The following is a 22,490-nucleotide window of genomic DNA, read 5'->3' as shown; positions in this document are numbered from 1 at the left end:
CCCACATCTCTGTGTGAGTCACCCCACCCACACATCCAGTTATTCCTCATTCATTTCATAATTCTACCCCCATTATTTCATTATGTATGTGACCACATAGACTTTGTGCCTCTGAGCTCTGGGGGGGTAAACGTGCAGCACCTCTTCCCATCTGCTGGCTGATGAAAATGTTTGGCAATAGAAAATATTATTTTATATATATATATAAATGTATGTCTTCTTTTATATATATATACATGTATGTCTTCTTTTATATATATATAAATGTATGTCTTCTTTAATATATATATATATATAAATGTATGTCTTCTTTAATATATATATATAAATGTATGTCTTCTTTTATATATATATATAAATGTATGTCTTCTTTTATATATATATAAATGTATGTCTTCTTTAATATATATATAAATGCATGTCTTCTTTAATATATATATAAATATATGTCTTCTTTAATATATATATAAATGTATGTCTTCTTTTATATATATATATAAATATATATATACATGTCTTCTTTAATATATATATATATAAATGTATGTCTTCTTTTTAATATATATATAAATGTATGTCTTCTTTTACATATATATATATATAAATATATATATAAATGTATGTCTTCTTTTATATATATATATAAATGTATGTCTTCTTTTATATATATATATATAAATGTATGTCTTCTTTTATATATATATAAATGTTTGTCTTCTTTTATATATATATAAATGTTTGTCTTATTTTATATATATATATATTTATTTTATATATATATATATAAATGTTTGTCTTCTTTTATATATATATATATATAAATGTATGTCTTCTTTTATATATATATATATAAATGTATGTCTTCTTTTATATATATATATAATATATATAATCTTCTATTTATATATATATATAAATATATATATTATATATTTTATATATATATATATATGTCTTCTTTTATATATATATATATATATATATATATATATATATATATATATATATATATATATATATATATATATATATACATATATATATATATATATATATATATATATATATATATATATATATATATATATATATAATAAATGCATGCCTCTGAGCTGTGGGGGGGTAAACGTGCAGCACCTCTTCCCATCTGCTGGCTGATCCTCCGCGCATGCGCAGTGTGGCTCTCCATCATTTCCAACATCCCAGTGCAGGAGAACCCAGCAGAGGCAGAGAACTACTGGGTAGGCTTCTCCTCCTTCTCCTGCTCCTCCTCCTCCTCCTTCTCCTTCTTCCTCCAAAGGTCAGAACCGTGTCCTCCGTGCCTGCGTGGCCCCGTGAGGCCCGGGTCCGAGCGGCCTGTCTGCGGGCTGATCTGCCGCAGACAGCAGCGGAGCTAGCTCGGCTATTAGCCTAGCATGCTAGGCTAATAGCCGAGCTAGCTCTGGCTGCGGCCTAGCTTTGAACCCCCCCTTTAACGAGGAGGCCTAGCTGTGTGTTTTTTGTTGTTGTTTTGTTTTACTTCGATACTTTAGAAACAGTACTCCGACACTGCTCACTTTGCTACAATTAAATGTTAAAAACGTGATTAGCTTAGCCGAGCTCCAGGCGCTAATCGCTAATTCATTTTCGCTACAACAAGCTAGCTGGCTAACTAGCATGCTAACAGCTAGCTCACAGGCTTGTGTGTGGACAAGCACAGTCTGGTTTCAGGGCCACTTTTACCCACACGTGATGGACTTTCATATGCATGTTTTAGCTTTATGACTTTTCACATTATTATTATTAAAAGCAACATTTGGCTCAGTGTGTGCACGAAGCTAGCTGGCTGTTAGCTTCAGGTCTGCACAGCCCTGGTTGCTTTGGCAGTGTACACAAGAGGTTGTCATGTTCTTGTAGGTAACTTGTGCACTTGCTGCTGCAGGACAGTGTGGCTCATCACATGCATGGGGCTGCAGACACGTGTAATGCTGGGTTTAATGTAGTTTTACATGACTTGTGCAGGACATGCAGTTTATCCTTCTTATTGTTAAAAGCATGCACAGGATTATACTCCACACAGTGCATGCTATGTGCAGGTAATTGCATTGCTACCTGTCTCCTACTGTGCTTTATTTGACAACATATGACAGACCCTGTCAGCTCTATATGCATTTACAGAGTGGTCATCTCTATCTCTATATGCATTTACAGTGGTCATCTCTATCTCTATATGCATTTACAGTGGTCATCTCTATCTCTATATGCATTTACAGTGGTCATCTCTATCTCTATATGCATTTACAGAGTGGTCATCTCTATATGCATTTACAGAGTGGTCATCTCTATATGCATTTATAGAGTGGTCATCTCTATATGCATTTATAGAGTGGTCATCTCTATATGCATTTACAGAGTGGTCTTCTCTATATATATTTACAGAGTGGTCATCTCTATCTCTATATGCATTTACAGAGTGGTCATCTCTATATGCATTTACAGAGTGGTCATCTCTATATGCATTTACAGAGTGGTCATCTCTATCTCTATATGCATTTACAGAGTGGTCATCTCTATCTCTATATGCATTTATAGAGTGGTCATCTCTATATGCATTTACAGTGGTCATCTCTATATGCATTTACAGAGTGGTCATTTCTATATGCATTTACAGAGTGGTCTTCTCTATATGCATTTACAGAGTGGTCAGCTCTATATGCATTTACAGAGTGGTCATCTCTATATGCATTTACAGAGTGGTCAGCTCTATATGCATGCATATAAATAATCAGGAGGGACATCTGCATGCCACATAGTCATCCTAATAAAGAGCATGCTACATGATAAACCTGCAAAACACAGTCTGTGTTCAAGGTGACGTATAATACCACTGCAATCCTCTTCATTTACCTGTGTGGCACGGCAAAAAAATGGTGCAGATAACAATCAAATATGAGCAAAGATTTGATCCTAAATTCCCTGGTTTGAATTCTTTGTGTTAGCCGGATATAAACACAGGTTTGTGCCAAATTAACTGTAAATCACATTAATGCAGGGTCAACATATTTCTTCCGATGTCCTTTTAAGGTTGTACTAAACTGAGATTATGTCTTCTTGATTTTACAGGTGTGAAAAAAAGGCTATCCTCTTGCTGTTATTGTTTCTAAATAGCTGTATTCATTTGGCAGGCTAGGTGTTACTACAATCCTACAATCCAAATGCTGGTAAAGTTTTGTCGTGTTCTCCTACATTCATCTTTTTAAAAAGCTTGTTCTGATCTGAATCACAAGTTTACCAGCTGCTAGTAGATAAAAAGGTTTGTTTTCGTGTTCTGGTCAGGGTGAGACGAGACAATCAGACGTGATTGTGGTTTAGAGAAATCTTTGTTACAGGCAAATTCCAAATGTCGAGCTCACTTGATCACTAAGGGAAATATATAAGATGTATTTATTTCACTGTAAATGACAGAAAGAGATGCGAGAGAAAGAAAACTACCTCTTGACCATTTAATGAGATGCACACAAGCCTCTTTGTCTGATCATATTCTTTAAAATTTGGACATTGAGAGGGAACATTTTCATTTACTTAAGCTGCCATCCTTAATGGACTGCAAATTCAGTTACTCAAGAACCTTTGGCTGCAGTTCCACTTGTCATTTTGATGCGATTTCTTATCTAAAACATTTTTTTCTCTCGTTTCTTTCTGAGACTGCATTGCTGTAATACTCCAGTGGCTGTATTTATGTCTTTATCTTCAGCATTAATCTTTTTTCCATACTGCTTGTATGAAGTTTTCAACTGGATTATGTCCCAAGTTGTGAAGAATTCCCATCACATAAAGGCAGTTTTGTGCCAAAGCTTATCTTTCCTCAATGTTACTTTGGGGTAGTAAATAGGAAATACTTCAGATTTTTGTTGACTGCTTTCACTTCACTTTCACCTCTTCAAATAGGTCCGTTTTACCTCCCCAAGTGCCACATAATGTTTGACACCCATGTTTGATGCCTTGTATCCCGATTAGGATGAAATATATCATATTTTGTTTTTCCCAATCTGCCGAAGAAGTCTATAAATGGAAAACAAGCACAAATTCACGATAGCTGAAACTATGTACATTCATGCATTTACACACACACAACCTCACAAATACTTGACCTCAACGCCAAATTACAGCCTCATAGGGTGAAAAAAGTTGCTGCCAAAAGGTGGGGACATTTTGTAACTACTCGTAAAAGCTAAAAAATCCAGCATAAAATATTTTTCATTGCGGTATTAATGGAATTCACGCTGCATTTCTGTTAGGCTTTTATGTACCCACAATGTTTGAGTTCGACCACCTCTCTGTTCCTCTCTGTCCTTTCTGCATGTCTGTCTTTCTCTGTGAACAATAAATGTGTAAAGGCCAAAAACATAATTTTAAAACCGATCCACCTGCAGAAAAAGGTTACGGATTAGTAGGTACCATACGTAATTTTGGACGTGGTAGTTCTTGAGAGTCAGGAAATGGTGGGGGAGAGATGGGCAGTAAAATGGTGCGAGCTGAGATTTAATTTTGTGCTTTTACATTAGCAAGGTGACAGATTTAGATAGTGATGCTTTGCCAAAGGTTAAGAACATTTTGGCTATGGCACCTGTGTCATTTTTAATCAAAATGTCTTGGGTTTGAATTGGGTCCAGGACTTTTCTGCAAATGATTCTTCTCTCTTCGTACCGCTTTAAATCCGTCTCCTATTCGAGCACATTTAAAGCCACAAATACCAAATCAAAACGGAGGTTAAACGTGTCGGATATCCTCCAACAGCAACTCTGCACTAAGCACTTGTTGGAAAAAATAATTAGTTTTCTCCACGAAATATAAATTGTGTTTTCTCGGTTACCTCTGCATGTTGGAGCTCTGGGAGATGAGATTTTAACGATGGGGTGGTCTCTGATAGGACACTACGCACCTCTACTGAGATGATAAGTGCGACTAATGCTGCTGCGCATTTCTAGATAAACGACATACGTTTATCTGCTGCCTCATTTTTACTGTGGCCACGGTTAGCACTGCCCTCTTTACCTCTCTGTCTCTTCCTCTGTGGTAGTGTCACTGGGTTCGGTCTCAGCAGCTCACAGGGCAGTTATGAGTCAGCAGCACCGGCGGCTGAGAGGAGGCTTTGCATGGAGCGCCATCACTAACATCAGCCAGATTTAACAGCTTTGATACGACTTCTACCCGTGTTTGATATGCTCCGTCTGAAAGTGGGGAAATCATCTATTTATGTTTTTTATTCATAGCGTCATATTTTCTTACACTATTCTGACCTCTAAATCGACACAATATTTGTACAACGAGATGAAAAGCATTTTAAATGGTGTCTGCAGTGATAACCTGAGCTGATCTGCAAGATCAGTATCTTAGTCATTGAAGTAAAACATTTAAAATGAACTTTTCCAACAATTATTTAGCATTTAGCCTTTCTATAGGACAATGGAAATAACTGGTTCAATAAAGAGACTTGTGTCAAAAAGGGAAGGGGCTTTTATATCATTTATGTTTTCCATTCCCAGAGCAGATTAAATCATGAATTTACTCATGCAATGCAAATGGATCGCATTGACCATTAATTCATGTGCCTTCTCTTCTCCTCTGCCCTCACAGGAACCATGGGAATACCACTACACAACTGCGTTTGGGAACCAATATGTTGAAGACACTCTACTTGTCCGACTGAGGGACTGTATCCTGGGCGTCAAAAAACGAATGGTAAAAAAATAATAATTAAAGACTTTCCTGTGAAAGCAAAGCCCGTCCTGATCCCCACTTTTTCAGCCAGCATCTTCCCGAGTCGATGGCTCTGAAAGACGAGGTGCAGTGATGGAAGTCCACGAACCATTTAGCTCTGTAACCATGAAGCAGCTGAAAGGGTAGGGTCTGCCGTGAGCTCGCCTCACCCTACCCGACCTCCCACCCCATCAGCTCTACCCGAGAGCAAAGTCCGACGTTGAAGCGTAATCCTGCAGCTCTATCCGTCTCCACGACCTTTCCACCATCTCCTCCACCACGGCTTTGGAAGACGAAGAAATGACGTGCATTGCGAAGACACTGGTTGATGTCTGATATACATACCTCTGAGGTGTCGAGCGTAAAACCAGTGGAGCAATGAATGGCGGAAAGGACTGTGAGGCGGGAGACGAGAGGCAGGCCGTCCCTGTCCAGGTCCCCATTGGCTGGCAGCGCAAGCCGGATCACGGCGGCGGGGTCGTATACATAAGGTAAGAAATGGAACATGCAATTTTTTGTGGTTGAACAAACAAATGACATCAAACAATTGGTGGAAAAAATAGAGAGAAATTAGATTTTTCCAGAGCATAAGTTGATATTTTGCCTTACAATTAAATAACAGAAAAAATGGGGCAAGTTGTCAATTTTACACATAATCACATAATATTGTGACCAATAATGTGTGTAATAAGTCAGGCTGCAAGGCTTTTGACAACAAATGGCCATGCCAGTAAATCTCATTAAATTGAATTTAATTGTATCTTTGATGTTCCCTTAAGAACTTTGCATCATTTGGACCCTTCAAATTGCTCATTTTGTCCCAACAATGGTCCAAAATTCAAAGAAATGCATCTAAGAATTATAAAAAATGATGATAAGAAGCAAATCATCTCATTGGAGAAGCTGGATCCCCATTATTGCAAAATAAATTACTTAAAATATGTTATTGAAATGAAAGTCACATTTATCAACTAATTATTTTGTCTCTAGTGAGTAATGTGGGCAGAAGTAGATGAGTTAAATTGTAGAAATATATCATTTATGTAAAATCATTAATAAACATCAGGTTTTGGTTCTGCAGGAGGTAACAGGGTGACTTTTATTTGTGTTTCTTGCTGTTTGGAGTCATAGTTATTCCCTAAACTTACTCTCTTAAGGTGCAGCGTATTTGGCTTCTAGTAGCTGTAAAAATCTTTTAGACATATTGTTCTTTGGGAGGCTGCCGGTTACATTGTAATCATCAATCCCTTGACTCAAGTAAATTGCAGCCCACATATTCGCTTGGACTGGAAACACCAAATTCCGGTAAATTCTGATTATGACTGGCAAATTTCACTACGCCTCCTTCAAGAAACCAGTGAATCGCTTACAAAATCCACTCAGCTTGTGCAGCGGGGGGTTTGACTAATGGGTTGGATCCTCCACCAGTCGTCGTGTTATGCATACTGGAAGTTGGTGTTCTTCCCGGCACATGAACACCAGCACGGGTATTCACCGGCCACAATGAACTAAAGCAGTTGGCTGGTGTCAGGTTTATTTTGGGTGTTGGAAAGAATCCTGTGTACTTCTGTGACCGTGGCCTGATACTGTCACCGCACACTTGCTCATGTTCTTTTACATTTAAAGTGTGCGTTTGCTTCAGGGATGTGCAACTGTAGATCCTCCCAGTAGATATTTTCACAGAAGGATTTAGTCACTGGTTGTTTTGTCAACTTATCAGTGTTTTTATTTGATAGGATCGACCAATAGCACATATTAAAATGTTTATCTGGATGTATTTTTCAGATTTTATCCAGTTTTTGTTGCACAACATCCTCATTTCTCCAGGATTTACTGCAGCTGTGACTTCCTGTTCACATTCCTGATGTTTACTTTTAGTCCTTCAATGTTCCTGGTTTTATATTTATGAAATGGATAAAAAAGAAACACTGTAATGGCATAAGTGGGATATTATTGTTTGGTTTATTTAGATTTTAAACATACCAGTGAAAAGTTTTAAATGTTTTTCGCCCCACAAAAACAAATGCACAAATAAAAGGACATTGGCATGGTTACGGGTTACATATTTATAAAGAGCTTGACCTTCTTATTCAACATGACATTTTCCAGTCACTGTTGTCCACTGCCAAATATGGCACAGGCTCCTCCTCCTCACTGAAAATGTTGTAAATGATTGTTTTTTAGTTCATATAGATAGACGAATTCCACTGTGGTTCATCACTGTGTAGGGGGAGGGTTTTACTGTTTGATTTCTTGTTTGCAAGGCTGTTAAACCTGCAGCAAAACCTGCCTCAAGGAGCTGCTAACCCACCTAAAGAAAAAATCCTTTGTATGTCTGTCAGTGGAGCATTTCAATGTGCAATGGTTTCTTTTCATCGTCTGAGTCAGGAAAGAAATAGTGGTGGGAGAACTAAGACCTTGCGATGTTTCCGCATACAAATGTTCAATGTTAAATTCCAAAAGACCTTCATTCCAGAAATATTAAATGATATTCAAAAATCCATTTTAAACAATGCAACATATAGTATGATAGAAGGAGCTACACCAGCAGACGTCTGTCCTCAGCCTAACGTTGTTGTCTTCTGTGTGCAGTCCCAGTGGCTCGGTGCTGTCCAGCTTTGAGCAGGTGAAAACCTACCTGCTGACAGATGGAACCTGCAAATGCGGCCTGGAGTGCCCACTCATCCTCCACAAGGTATTTTGTTTCGCTCTGATTCATTTAAAACACAGTGATTTTCACAGCTGCCTTGTGAATGGACTCCAGAAGATATTCTAATTAAGATTAGGATGAAAGTCCCAACCTACAAATTAAATTAACATGCTGTTGTCCAAAAATTACAGCTAAATAAAGGCCTCTAGCGGATTAAAAGTTGTCAATCAAACCTAAACTTGCATTAGCAGGTGGTGTTGCTAGACCTTAAATGTCGCTCTTGGCTATCTTTTTTTATAACAAGCTTTATTCCTCAGCTGTTCTCTGTAGAAGAAAAAGGAAAAAGATGTCAAGCATGCAATTGCAGATGACGTCAAGCAGGATTTTGGTTTAGTTTGAGGAATCGTGTCTGGTCCCTTCGTTGCTGTTTGGAGACACAGATTGAAATGAAGAGAAACATTTTAAATATTGTTGGTGCATTTCCTTATTTTTACTCTGGAGAATTAAAAAGTCTTTGAGACCATTGCATGCTGGGTTGTTCAGAGGTTTTAACCGACCATTGCTTGAATTTCAATCTATGCTGTATGTTTGTTTGATTGCAATAAGTGAACACAAATGGGAAAATCTGTTTAGTAAGTGTTTGTTGATTTTGGTAATTGCAGCTGTTATGTTATTTGATCTGGAACTTTTCCACTTATCACAGGTTGTGCTGCAAATCAGAGTATGACTGTGAGCTAAATGCCTCTTCAGACCACATGATATTGTAATTCAAAGCAGGTGACCAACTCTTGACGTCGTCTTCGCCTCAAGATAGGACACATTACTTATTTGACATTGGTTACGGCAGCTAGGAAGGGAGGACAGGAATAGAGGGAGGAATGAGGACGAAGTAAACATGTCACACTAGTCAAACCAAGGTGAAAACAACTTTGACAGGCTATTGTTAAAGTGATGCTTTTGTTTTTGTTGAAGTGGTCTTTTGGGTATCAAAAAAGTCCCCCCTTTTCAGCCTGAAAGGTGGCTGTAAAAAGTTTGTAGTTTTGTCCTTCACGGAGCACGGTGGCTGTGGTCGGCTTGGGTTAATGTCCGTTACAATGAATTCCCAATGGCGGCCTGTTTTCACGGCGGGAAAAGAGTATAAAAATGTCCAGGGAAAGCTCTCAAACCGCTCCTGCAGCCTAATCCATTTCTCCGCTCCCATTCCATATGCGCAACATGTATGAAATAAATTCAAGCTCACCGACCCCACTGATCTCTGGGAAGGTCCATACTGCAGATGTCGGGGTGTCGTGAGGCGTTCGCTGTATCACATTACATCGGGTAATCCAAACGATTATCCTTCTTGAAGCTAAATTTGTCCCCAACACCACGTCCGTCAGATCAGGCCATTCTCAGGCTGATGTTGTTTTGTCTGGGACAATGTTGGCTTCTCTGCTTTATTATTTATGTTTTAATATAGCAGATGTTAACCCCCCAAACCTAAAACATTTTCCACAATTCCCTGTTTCACTTGCCTCTTAAATTGTCTTCTATCGACATAAAAAGACAAAACTAAAATGTTGATTCTCTACGATTCTTGACCATCTTTACATGGATATCTGTTCAAACAACCAATCTTTTTTCCCCCAGGTGTTCAACTTCGACCCAGGGGCAGCTGTCAAGCAGAGGACAGCGGAGGATGTGAAAGCAGACGAGGACGTCACCAAACTCTGCATTCACAAGAGGAAGCTTCTGGCGGTGGCCACGCTGCACAGGAGCATGGGGACGCACCCGCCTCTGACACTCACCAGTCCAGGGGGAGGTACAAGTAAATCCAGTTGTTTCAACTCAGTTGTACTTGAAAATCAATGTTTCGGTTTCAACTTAATATGTGTTTCATTTGAAAGAAACGCTGTCAATGTTGATGAAAAAATTGACAAAATACAGAGTCAATGTTTTGGGTGTTTTTTAGTCTTTTGGTTTGAGAAAACACACAATAATTTAGTTATTTTTGATGGATTTTAGGTTAAGTGCGCTTTCTTATTATTTGTCTTGTTTAGTCTTCTGTTTAAAGGTCAAGCACTCTTATTTAAGCACTGATATCAACTAGTTTATCATTTTTATGGTTCACCAGCCACTCTGACCTGCAGAGAACAATGACTTTTTCTGTCCAAGGTGTTGGTATTGATTTAACTCAAATGTGCTTTGTTTGGCCTCAAGGTACATCATCTGTGGTCGTTGCGCATTCCACGTCTCAACGAGCAATAAGGACTAGACCCCGCGATGGCCTGCCCAACGCTGTTGGCCCAGACTGCAAGAATCCTTTCAAGATGATGATGGCAGCTGGACAGCAGCATCAGCAGAGGCTGTATCCACCCCATGAGATGGGTGGAGCCCAGCAGCCTGAGCTCTACTCTGGCTACCACAGGCAGAGGTTGAGCAGTGGGGAGCCAGGCCCCAAATCCCCTTACCGGGTTGGGTATGGAGGCATGCTGAGCCCACCTCCCTCCAGTGTTAAGCTGTATGGAGATGGCTCACAGTCTCCCAGTGCAGACACTCTGGGCAGCCCTGATGGCTTTCCGAGGACCAATCCTTGTGGGTTTCCAGGAGCTGGTAGTCCCGGCTCAGCCTCCATCCATGGGAACACTAGGACGCCTCTCTCTCCACCCAGTTTAATGCTCCATGGCTCTCCTGCGGGCCAGCCATCTTGCGCCATGACAGGGAGGACTAGCACGCCACTCTCCCCCACGGCCACTGCCAAAAGCCCTGTCATGAACATGCCCCGGGGGAACTTCCCCCCTGGTATGGATCTGTCCCGTGCAGCATTTCACCATAAAACGCAGCCACCTTTGCATCCCGTACCGCCCCCTCCATCCATACCACCATCCTGTGCCCTTCAGAAAAGGCAGTTGACTTCCGAAAAAGACCCATTAGGCATCCTAGACCCCATCCCCATTAAGCTAGTCAGCCAGCCCCCCACCAACGCTCCAAACCCCTCCAACTTCCAGCCCAATATCCACTCTCAGGTACAAATGATGAATGTAAACATACCCCCTCCCGCCATCGTTCCCTTGCCAAGCAACTTACCTTTACCCACAGTGAAGCCTGGCCCCTTGGGGCATGGCGGCCATGTTCAAAGGACTCAACAGGGTGGTCCAGCTTCCTCCATGTCCCCATCCCCTGTCACTTCGCCTGTCCACATGGCAGGTCCTGTCCTTGGCAGAATGGAGGCCTCCCCTCATCGCTCTCGCTCATCCTCCACCTCCTCTGAACATGGGAACTTTGCAATGCCCTCGGGGCACCAGGTCCCATGTGGCAACATGAAGGTTCCTCCACGTTCCCCCAGGTCTGCCATGGGATCTCCCAGGCCTTCCATGCCCTCCAGCCCCTCCACCAACAAAACTGACCTGCACCACCAGTACAAAGACTCCCAGATGCTGCCCGGCATGGGGAACTCGATTGGCGCCCAGCAGCACAGCAACCCCATGTACTCGCCCACCTCTTCCTCCTCGTCATCTTCTTCTCTTGCAACCCCTAGCGCTTCCCAGAAGGGCCACCCAGGACTCCTGGGTATGCCCCTCAACCAGATTCTCAACCAACAGAATGCCGCTTCCTTCCCCGCCAGCAGTCTCTTGTCAGCCGCAGCCAAAGCACAGCTAGCAAATCAAAACAAACTCGGCGCTGCTGGCAACAGCCCTGCTGGCATGGGGGCTGGTGGTGGAGGTAATGGAGGAGGTGGTGGCGGAGGACACCCTGGCTCTATGAGCGGCCCTCGAGGCATGGAGGGACACAGCACTTTAAACTCAATGCTCCCGCCAAACTCCACCATGCTGCTCAACACTCCTGAGGGCCAGAGCGGTCGGGCTGCTCTAAGAGACAAGCTCATGGCCCAGCAGAGGGACCCCATGCGCAAACGGAAGCAGTCGTCAGGCAGCGCCGCTGTAAACCACGACAACAGTAACAACATGGTCTACAACATGCTCAACAAACGAGGCATGGGAGGACCACACATGGCGGGGCCCAGCGCCACTGAGCAGCTTCGGAAAGTGGGCCGCCTTGGAAACCTTCCACCAAACACCTCCATGGCCCAGCTTCTCCAGTCCATGAGCTGCCAGAGCTCCCACAGCCATCGTCCAGGTCTTAGCCCTGGCCCAGGTCCTCAAGGATCCGCTCAGCTGCACTACAACGACAGCACTGGTATGGTCCCTGCTGGCCCTCAGCAGAACCTCCTAGCTCAGCAGAGGCTTCGGGGTCCAGTGGACGCCATGCAGCACTGCCAGAACATAGACACCTCTGGGGGCCATCTGGGCTCTCGTCCGGGCCAGTTCCCTGACATGATAGCCCAGATGCAGGCCTCCTCCATGAGTAACTGTGGGCCTATGGGGCCGGGAGGTGGACCGGTGGGCCCCGATGGCATGCCGCTGGGACGCCCCCACACTAACCCCCCACCGCTGTCCCACCCCGGCCCTCACCCCTCACAGCAGAACCTCCTTCACGGTATGGGGCGGACTACCATGGTAGTGATGCCACATGGAGGTGGTGATGGAAGCTGTACACAGACCATCGCTGATTCGGGTGAGACTTTTGATGATTCCCCTGTGCTGATTTCAGAGTCATGCAAGTCCTTACCAACAATACATGTGATGCTAAATATTTATATTTTAAGGCTCACTTAAATAACACAATGGAGTAGTAATATGTTATTATTTATTGTCTATTTTCTAAATTTCATAGCTAGAATAATTCCAGTAATTTTTCTTATGTGAGCTCAGTGATCACACAGAATTATTGATTGCTGAAATACCACAAACGTGATGCTCAAGGGCTTCTTGGATCAGAATTGTTGATAATTCTGAACTCTGAATTTAGAAAAATGATATGAATGATCGTTTTAGCTCTGCTTTACATATGCCCAACTGGTAGATTTAAATGCTCAGAAGCTACTTTAACAATCCCACTACTTTTCCATTTGGGAAAATCCTAAATATAATAGTTTGGTGACATTTTAAAAATTACTGATACATACACCAAGTGACCAGAGTCCAAAGTGACCGCCCTCTGGCTGGTGGATGGTTGATATCCTGTGCATTTAGTAACTGTTTATACCCCCGCTCTTCCTCGTGATAAGCTAGTGGTGGGATGAAGATGTGGTTTCTATGGTTATGAGTGAACAAAAACCAAAAGGATTTGGGTGATAGGCCCCGAGCCGAGACAGTCGGGCTCCTCCAGTATCTCTGAGCTAATGAGCAGGCCCCTCATCTTTGGAAGCTCAGCTAATTGTCAGTCAGCCAGTGTTTCTCTTTGTTTTATTTGTATGCTAGCATCAGTCAATGGTGTAAGAAGATGGAAATGGGATCTGGATCACGCTTTAAGGGGAAGCAGCCCAGATAGGGCGCTCGAAAAGAGCTTCTCGCAGCTAGCCGGTCGCTATAGTAACGATAGACCCTGAATGGGGACCAGAGTGGAGCCTTTGATGAGGGTTTAGGCCTGTGTGTGTGTTTGAATGATTGCGTGTGCAAGCCAATGACTACATGTGTATTACAGTGCGTGTGCCTCTGTTTATTTGTGCGCATATGAATGACTGTATGCTTTTTTGTGTGTGTGTACTCGTTTGTTTTGAAAAGAGCTGAAAAGACCAAGATCTTGTTTTTTCTCCCCTTCCTGCCTGCTGTGGGACCGGGCTATGAGTTTATGTATTCATGGTGCGTCTGTCAGTCCTCATATGGTTTATAATGGAGATACCGCCAAGGTCTGCTGCAGGCCACCTGTTCTTATCACCAGGTGTCACGCTATTCTGCAAGTCAAGTAGACAAAATTTGGGGTGGTCCTGTGTAGGTCAGGAGGTAGAGCATGACAGGATGTAAGGAAGTAATGTCAATTTAATAATAACAAGAAGAAACTGGACCCCTGATGTTTTTATTTCCCATAACACCATTCTACATCCTTTTTCTGGCCTCAAATCTAAAATGTTGCCGTATTGGTGCCGTTTTTGTTTTCTCTTCCATGTCTCATCTCCCAAAAAAACACAGTGTGTCGTGCGCATCTCCCCTCAGACCTCGACTGAAATTTGATCGCGTTCATGTTGCCGACCTCGACTCAAATTGCACCCCAGCTTTTCGGATGTCAGCGGATCTGTTAGTGTTTATATAAAAACATAATATAATTGTCATATCTCTTATTACTACTATGCAATAATCATTGGATTAAGCGCTGGGACGCATTTGGCCCAGGTTGCTTATGTTGGCTACTTTCTAATTTGCAAAAACGTGTCATGACAAATGTCGGTTCAACTGCTTAAAATCAAACCGGTTTAAGCTTCTCCACTGGACAGGCAAAACTGGAAAAACTAGTGGTCCAAAAAAGTGAATGTGTCATTTGGTTTTTATAAAAAAGAAAGCAACAATAATGTCACAGGGAAATGACTCACCTTAACGGCTCAAAAAGGTTCCTCCCTTGTCTAGCACACAAGCACTCACATGCTCTCGTGATAAATAAATATTCTGTCACCAAATAGCAGATCTTATGCCTCGGAGTAGTTCTGATTTCCCCGTACATGAGGCTAATTTGGATGACATGTTTGGGTCTTAAGACCACTGAAAGCTCTTTGAAAGTGGCTTCTTAGCATTAGCCTCCAACCATCTGTTTCTAGACAGCTAGCGAGCTTTGAACGCCCTCCCCTCGCCATCAACAAATACTCCAAAGTTCATTGTGAACCCCCCCAGACCTTCTGCCACCCAGCTGACCACAGCCCCCAGAGGAGTAAAATCACACCACCCAACCCTGGTAACCCCCCCTCATCCACCCACCCACCCAACTCCCCCCGAACAAGCTTCCTGGCAGTGGACAGCACCACCAATCATCACTCGGTTCCCATGGCAACATCCCCCGGCAACAGCCGTCACTATATCATAGCACTAGCGGAGGATGAGGGGAGTTAAAGGGGGAGGGGGTTGGTCGAGTCGTGGCTCTCAGTGTTAGAGAGGAGAGAGGGGGGGGGAAGGAAGAAAGAAAAGAGGAGAGAGATAAAAAAAAAATGGAGAACACACACAGCTGCCCTTCAGCTACGTAGCATCGCACCAGCTGCTCCAGTCGCCACTCGTCCTCTCACACACACACACAAAACACGGCGTTAGGCCTCTGAGATTTTGTATTTGCTTGGGCTTTGTCTGCATAACGTTGCTGCCGGGCTTTCTCTTCATTCATTGATACATCTGTGGCCTTGATGTATTTTGTTCCTGTTCTGTCCTTGAACGCTTTGCTAACTAGTCTGTCTGGACCACGCCGCGTGTCCATCTGTTAGTTTTTGGTGCAACAGATTGTTAATGTGCAACTTTTTTCTTTTATCCTAAAAAGTCTTTACGCCTGCCCAGCTTTGCCATTCATTTTCTGTTTTCCCTGGATATTGAATTTACTTTTTGCCGCCCACTCAAATAGATCTGCTTGTATTTTTATACAGTATATTGTTTGCAAAAGCCTGAATGCAAAGGCTAGTCATTTGCAAAGTCTGCTCAGATTGTGCATAATGTGTGATTACATTAAGTTGGGGAAATAATTGAATAATTGTCCTGTGGGAAATACTAGATGCATCATTTTAGCATAATTATCCAGCAAAAAGAGATTGTAAACAGTGACATTGCTGTGCTTTTTGGTTGAGATACTGAAGTGGTTGTCCCAATGGTTTTGCAGGAAACCCCTCATCCCTCGGCTGTGGTATGGGCGGCCTGCAGCCACACGTCAACACCGGTGTAGGTCAGATGTACCAGCAGCAGGTCCACCAGGGCATGCAGCAGGGGGTGGCCTCCCACCCAGTCTACCAGGGTCAGCAGCACTTCTCTGACAACGCGCCCTACACTAACGGAAACAACGCCAACGCCAGCTCCATGGCCTGCCTCTACCAGAACTACCAGGTGAGTTATATTATAATCGTCTGCAGCATTTCAGATTCACAAAAACATATTTTTCATCATGTTGTGACCTTGCTGTCGTGTCCACAGCCGGGGATGTTGTCTCACCCGCAGTTCAGGGAGGAGCAACAGCCCCAAGGCGAAGGGCTTCCAGCGGGTGCACCCGGCGGTGACAGGGGTGGAGGCCCAGAGTCGGTGGACGCCATCTACAGAGCCGTGGTGGACGCCGCCAGCAAGGGCATGCACGTTACCATAACCACCACAGTGAGCGGGACCACACAGGCGAGTCCGGTGCCTGCCCTCAGCGCCATGAGTGCCTTCACTGCTTCTATAGGGGAGCCGGTCAACCTCCCACAAGCAGTCAGCTCAGTCCTGCACAGGCACCAGGACGGAGAGGCGTTACCCCAGCAAGCCAGAGCGAGGCAGGTGAGGCCGGGACGGGGTCAGAAGAACATGGATCCGGGGAAGAGAACTCCAGACGGCCCTGAGGCCAACGACTACTTCCGTTCTCCCGGTCGTGGGACTCCCAGAGGGCAGTGGGACGGGGAGGCGCAGCACGGGGAGGCTTCGACTCTCACAGCAACAACAGCGCCTGGGGTGGTGAGGAGTTTCTGGAGTGCTCCACCCAAGTGAGGAGTAGCCCCTGCATGGAGCGACCCGCCAGCCTGGCCCCCGCCCCGCCCTGCCCCACGGAGGGCTCCAACGACCACGGTCTGGTCATGTCCCACGACAAGGCCTTCCTCGATGACGGCTATCGCTTCAACAACTGCCACCGGACGCCTACTAACTACAAGGAGCGTCTGGAGCAGACGGTGGAGCGCTGCGTCCACATCAACGGCGCCACTCCTCACTTCACCACCCGGGGTTACGGGGAAGTCCTGGGCCCCCCACGGCAGGAGCTGACGGGGGACGACCAGTCGCCCAGCTCCTCCACCAGCCTGGAGGGCCCTCTGGCCACAGCCAAAGACTACAGCCACTACAACGGCCACTTCAACGGCATGGCGCCCAGCCCCTCGGACACAAAGAGCCTGAGCAGCGAGGAGGACCTGCGGCAACCGGACTCTCCTTCCTCAGAGCTGCTTCACTACCGGTCCAGGACCTTCAACATGGGAGAGCTGGTCTGGGGCCAGCTGAAGGGCTTCCCACCTTGGCCTGCCAAGCTTGCAGGGGACGAACAAGTGCACAGTGCGGCGATGCAGCTGCGGGAGCAGGCCAAGGTGAGAAACCCGTCTGTCAACACCTGTCGGTATTTTACAAGCCAACTTTCAGACTAAATGAAGAGTGAAGGCTGATTTCAGTGGCTGATACAGACGGCTATACAAACACACCATAATCCCTATAAAACAATATTCAAAGTTTTGCAGTCTTGAGTTGCAGCTAATTATTTTCCAGTGTTCGATAGATGCTTGCCAGAAAGTAAAATGCTCCAAGCCCTATAATCATCTAACCTGCCAAATCTAAATTTCTGAATAGAGGACTGCAGAATGAGCTGGCAGACAGACAACAACAAATTTCACCATCATTGTTTTGGTGTTTGGTCTTTTTTCCTGCAGGTAGAGCCGGAGAAGCTAAAAACACTAACGCACGACTTGGAGGCACTCGACCGAGCCGCCAAAAGAGGCCTGAAGTAAGTCAACAGTGAATTTAAAACAACCCAATAGATTGTCTATGGTATCTGTCTGTCGTTGAAAGTTACTTGGATTATTGCTGCTCAGGAAAAGGATTTATCATTTGTTGGTGTTTGTGCAGCATAGTATTGACTCATAGTTGTTGATTGTCAGCCCAGCATGTAAAAGTAAAGTAAAAAAGACTTAACTGTGAATAATGTAAAATCTAAATGTTCAACAGACCGGGGAAACTGAATAATCACTTGGAAGCTGCTATCCACGAGGCCATGAGTGAGCTGGATAAGATGTCGGGCACAGTGAGTATTGTTACCTTTCTTGATCTCCAGCAGAGACGATGGAGTCATTTTTCTTCTCATGTTTTTGCTTTTATTCCACCGTCAGCGTAATGTTTTCTGTCCGTCTGCCATCAGATCCCATCGAGGGATCGTCAGGTGAAGCTCCCGAAGCCTAAGAGGAGGAAGATATCCAGATAACATTGAATGTGTCGGCCCAAGAACGTCCTCAAAGCCTTCGGAGACTTCGTCCGTTCAGCCTTTGAAGCGATCTGAGCTCTCTAACAGGTGCTACACGTGGACTTTCAGTGGTACATCCTTGTTCCATGATATCGACTTGACTTAATGACTGACCACAGAAGGTGCTGGATATTCCAATCACCGATACAGTTTTAACTGTAGAGAAAAAAAAAAAGGAAAAAGTAGAGAAAAAACGGTTGCAATTTGTCTACAGCTCACTGAATTAACTATTTTTTTCTAGTATAAGATAGTAAAACAAACAAAAAAAAAAGCGACAAGCATTACCTTACATATTTAAGAAAAATAGACAGTCCAAATATTTCTGATACATTTTCAATATGTATATAGATAATCCTGAAATTTCATGCTATTAAGAATTGTATGTAAATATTGTACAATGTCATGTACAAGCATACCTAATGCACATTTTATCTTTTATTGTACAAAAACAAAGCAGAAGTGTACCAATGTCTTGGTTTCTATTCAGAAATGCGGTTGCATACGGCCGCATGCATAGGATAAATAAGAATACAGCCTAAAGCTTTTATATGATGAACTGTAAGACGTGCTGTTTTTATTGTTTTAGTTTTTTTGTAAGGGAACAGCAGTTGAACAGGCATGAGTTTATGAGTTCTCCATTATGAAAGTCACTTCACACCAGTGTTCATTTGTATTGGGAAACAAACAAAAGATCAAAAACAGAATGAACTTTACCAGCAGAAAGTGTTCAATGTTCCTCTGAGCAGGTTTGGGAAACGACGACCCGGCCGGACGAGTGTTGGTAAATCGACATCTGCTCCACCAGCCACCTCGACAGGAAAACCATGTTTGGAGATCCAGTTTTGTGCTTTAAAAAGAAAAAGGTCTGGCTGGCAGATGATTTCTTTTTTGGGGGTTTACCAATCACTGACACTGGCAGACACGTTGGTTACCAGACGTTTTTTAGAAGGAAAAATCCACCCTGAGGCTCTTTCACATTAAGTGTCATTTTGTGAGTTTTGCAAAAATAACGTGACAAAAAGTTGGTGATTTTCCAAAAATTGGCTTTCTACAACTCCCAGCAAAAGGCTCTGGTTTACCTGATGTTAGAGCTGCAACTATTTGGATAACTGTTTGTCATCTATTTAAGAAAATACTGTGAAAAAAAACCTTTTTCACAGATTTTGGCATTTTATTGACTTAACGATTAATCCAAATATAGCAATTGGCAGATTAATAAATAAGTAAATGAATAAATAGCCACAAGTTGCAGACCCACTTGAGGGCTAGTTTGTTTGTGGCTGTTTTTTATTGGAGCAACATCCCCGGCTGTTGACACAAATGTGACTGTCAACTAATCGATTAGTCGATTGACAGAAAAATAATATTGGAATAATCTATTAAATGTTTAAGTAATTTGTCAATACAAATGTGGCATAAACACGGTTTCCTGCTTTTTTCTGATTGATAACATATAAAACTAAAGCATGAAACTTTTGGAAGCATGACTTAAATATTATAACTGTATTAAAACAAACTGAGTGGACCCTGAATGCAACACAGAAACACCACCTAAAGTGTCTTTGGGTGGATTTTTCCTTCGTCTACAATCAAAGAATCACCGGCTGCATTGATGAATTATGTCATTTGGTTGTTGTGATTATGTTCTCGTGCTTGTTTGTACAGTGATTTTATTTCTTCCATGACTGTAGTCGTTTTCTTGCCACAACGATAGCTTTAGGTAGAAGAACCGACCTCCAGTCCAGATCATCAAAATGAACACTAACTCGATTTACAAGAGCGGTGAAAGCATTTCTCTCATTTAGAGGCCTTGTGTTTGTTTATTTTGTTGCTTATTGATGTAAATTATTTATGTACAGTACTCCATATTTATTTTAAGCTTTACAAATATGCTAGATGGCAATAATACTACCAAGAGTTGAGAACTCAAGCCTTATATGTGTATATGTATGTTTTGTTTTTTTAACAGTGAATAATAGATCATGTATTCAGAGTCCATTACAAAGGTCACGTTCTCTTTTATTTAAGGAGTGAGCATTACAGATAACAGGCTTTCTGATTATTCATTTCTGTTACACATTGTGTCATTGATTTCTTAGCTAAAGGAAGAAAATGTAATAACGTCTGCCTCCGAGACCATACTATTTATGAATATGCACATCTGAAAAGGCAGACGCCGTTAATGTAGAGTAATAAATGCAGGATTGACACTAACAAAGTGAAACCATCACGTGATCAGTCTTAAAATCCACAGTGATGCTCATCATTGGGAACTCTGGATCAACACACACACACACACACACACACACACACACACACACACACACACACACACACACACACACACACACACACACACACACACACACACACACACACACACACACACACACACACACACACACACACACACACACACACACACACACACACACACACACACACACACACACACACACACACACACACACACACACACACACACACACACACACACACACACACACACAGCTGCTCCTCCAGATCAAAACAACCTGAAATCACTACAGAAATATCAAGTGCAATATACAAATCCATGGCAAAGATCAACCGCTTAGAAACAAACACTGCATCTGTGATTGTTTGAAACCGTCTCTTTTGTGCTCACCTTCAACATGCATGCTCAAAAACTTTTTTTTTTTTTTTTTTTTTTTTTTTTACAGATGTCCTAACCTAAGAGCCATGAAGTAGTAATTTATTTGTAGCTTTACCTTTTAACATGTACACACACACACAGCTGTTACTCGCAGGATTAAATTACATTAAATTTGATCAAACTAAAAACTAACATAACTTGAACTTATTGCAAAGAACTCAACTTTTACAAATGTTTCTGATCATAACCTTAAAACCAAATAGAACACTACATTTGAAAGTATTTTTTTTTCTTTCTCACCCAGTAAAAACATGAAATCACTACTCTTAAAACATATCTTTTGGTTTATAACCCCAGAAAACTGTTTTAATTTGTTTCAAACTAATCCTACAAATGTGCTTAAGTTTTATATCCTAAACTTCAAAGTCAAACTATGAATTACAGCCAAGTAACAATTTAAACATTTCTTATTTTGTTAATGTGTATACACACTTTTAAGAATCTTAAACTTAAGTTGTACTGTATCTTCTAATGAGATCGATCATTTTTGTTGTGTGAACACTGACGAAGGAAAGGACATTTTGATAAATTTGTAGCAACAAAGCTCAGTATTTAAAGGTAAATATCAGACATTATCAGCGTCTAAACATGTTCAAGGACACAATTTCTTGAAGATTTTATGGTTACATGGTGGATATCTGTGCTTAAAAATATCCATCCTCTTCAAAAAAAAAAAATTCAGTGTGCACACTTTAAATAACCTCTCGGTTGAGTTTTTACTGTAATCTGTGTCGAGGAATTCCTTCCGGCCGTTTTTAAAAATGTGACGTTCGGTGTCGAGAACACGTGAGCTCTTTCGGTAAAGTTCATTCTGCCTCCTCTGTTTTTTGTGCAATGACATGCAGGAACCCGCTCTCACGTTGGGAACCCATGTGTTATGGATCTGTTCTATCAGTTTCATGTTATTTGTGGTCAAGAGTTCAAAACATTTTTGTGTTTGAGATGGTCTGTGCAGTCCGTTTTATTTCCCTCCTCCTGCCTGTGGTTGTGTGTTGAGGTTTGAGTGTGAATTTTTATTTTCCTGGTGTTTGTTTTCTGCTCTTTGAATCTCGTTTCCCTCTTCCACCTTTTTCATTGTCAGTATTTTATTTTGTCAACTTGTAATTAAGTATATATTTTCTCACTAATATATACTTTACAAAAAATAGACTTGCGTGAAGTATGATGTGCACTTGATTGCTCTTGTTTATTTTTTTCTTTTTGCATTAATGTGGGCTAGGGATAGTTTGTCAGAGTCCATTATTTTGAGATTGTTTGGACTTTTTTTAATGGTTTGATGTAAGCAGCATTTTTTTGTAAATATTGTGAAACATTACAGGTCATGCAGTGATGTAACATTTTGAACAATGTTGCACAGATGTTTAAGATATTAAAAACATGGTC

General features: G+C 42.3%; 1 protein-coding gene across 1 annotated transcript; it reads left to right on the top strand.

Annotated features, from left to right (window-relative positions):
- The first annotated feature begins 1,221 nt into the window (after positions 1–1,221).
- LOC129111968 (methyl-CpG-binding domain protein 5-like) lies at positions 1,222–20,705 on the top strand. The gene is given in 11 exon segments (XM_054624132.1): positions 1,222–1,300; positions 5,617–6,230; positions 8,332–8,434; positions 10,019–10,190; positions 10,589–12,943; positions 16,055–16,275; positions 16,363–16,828; positions 16,831–17,489; positions 17,826–17,899; positions 18,121–18,196; positions 18,311–20,705. Coding segments are annotated over 10 exon segments (4,302 nt in total). The 5' UTR covers positions 1,222–1,300; positions 5,617–6,117; the 3' UTR covers positions 18,374–20,705.
- The last annotated feature ends 1,785 nt before the right edge of the window (positions 20,706–22,490 follow it).

This window comes from Anoplopoma fimbria, chromosome 22 (assembly GCF_027596085.1).
Source record: "Anoplopoma fimbria isolate UVic2021 breed Golden Eagle Sablefish chromosome 22, Afim_UVic_2022, whole genome shotgun sequence".
Lineage (NCBI taxonomy): Eukaryota > Metazoa > Chordata > Actinopteri > Perciformes > Anoplopomatidae > Anoplopoma > Anoplopoma fimbria.
This window is presented reverse-complemented; position numbering and strand designations above follow the sequence as displayed.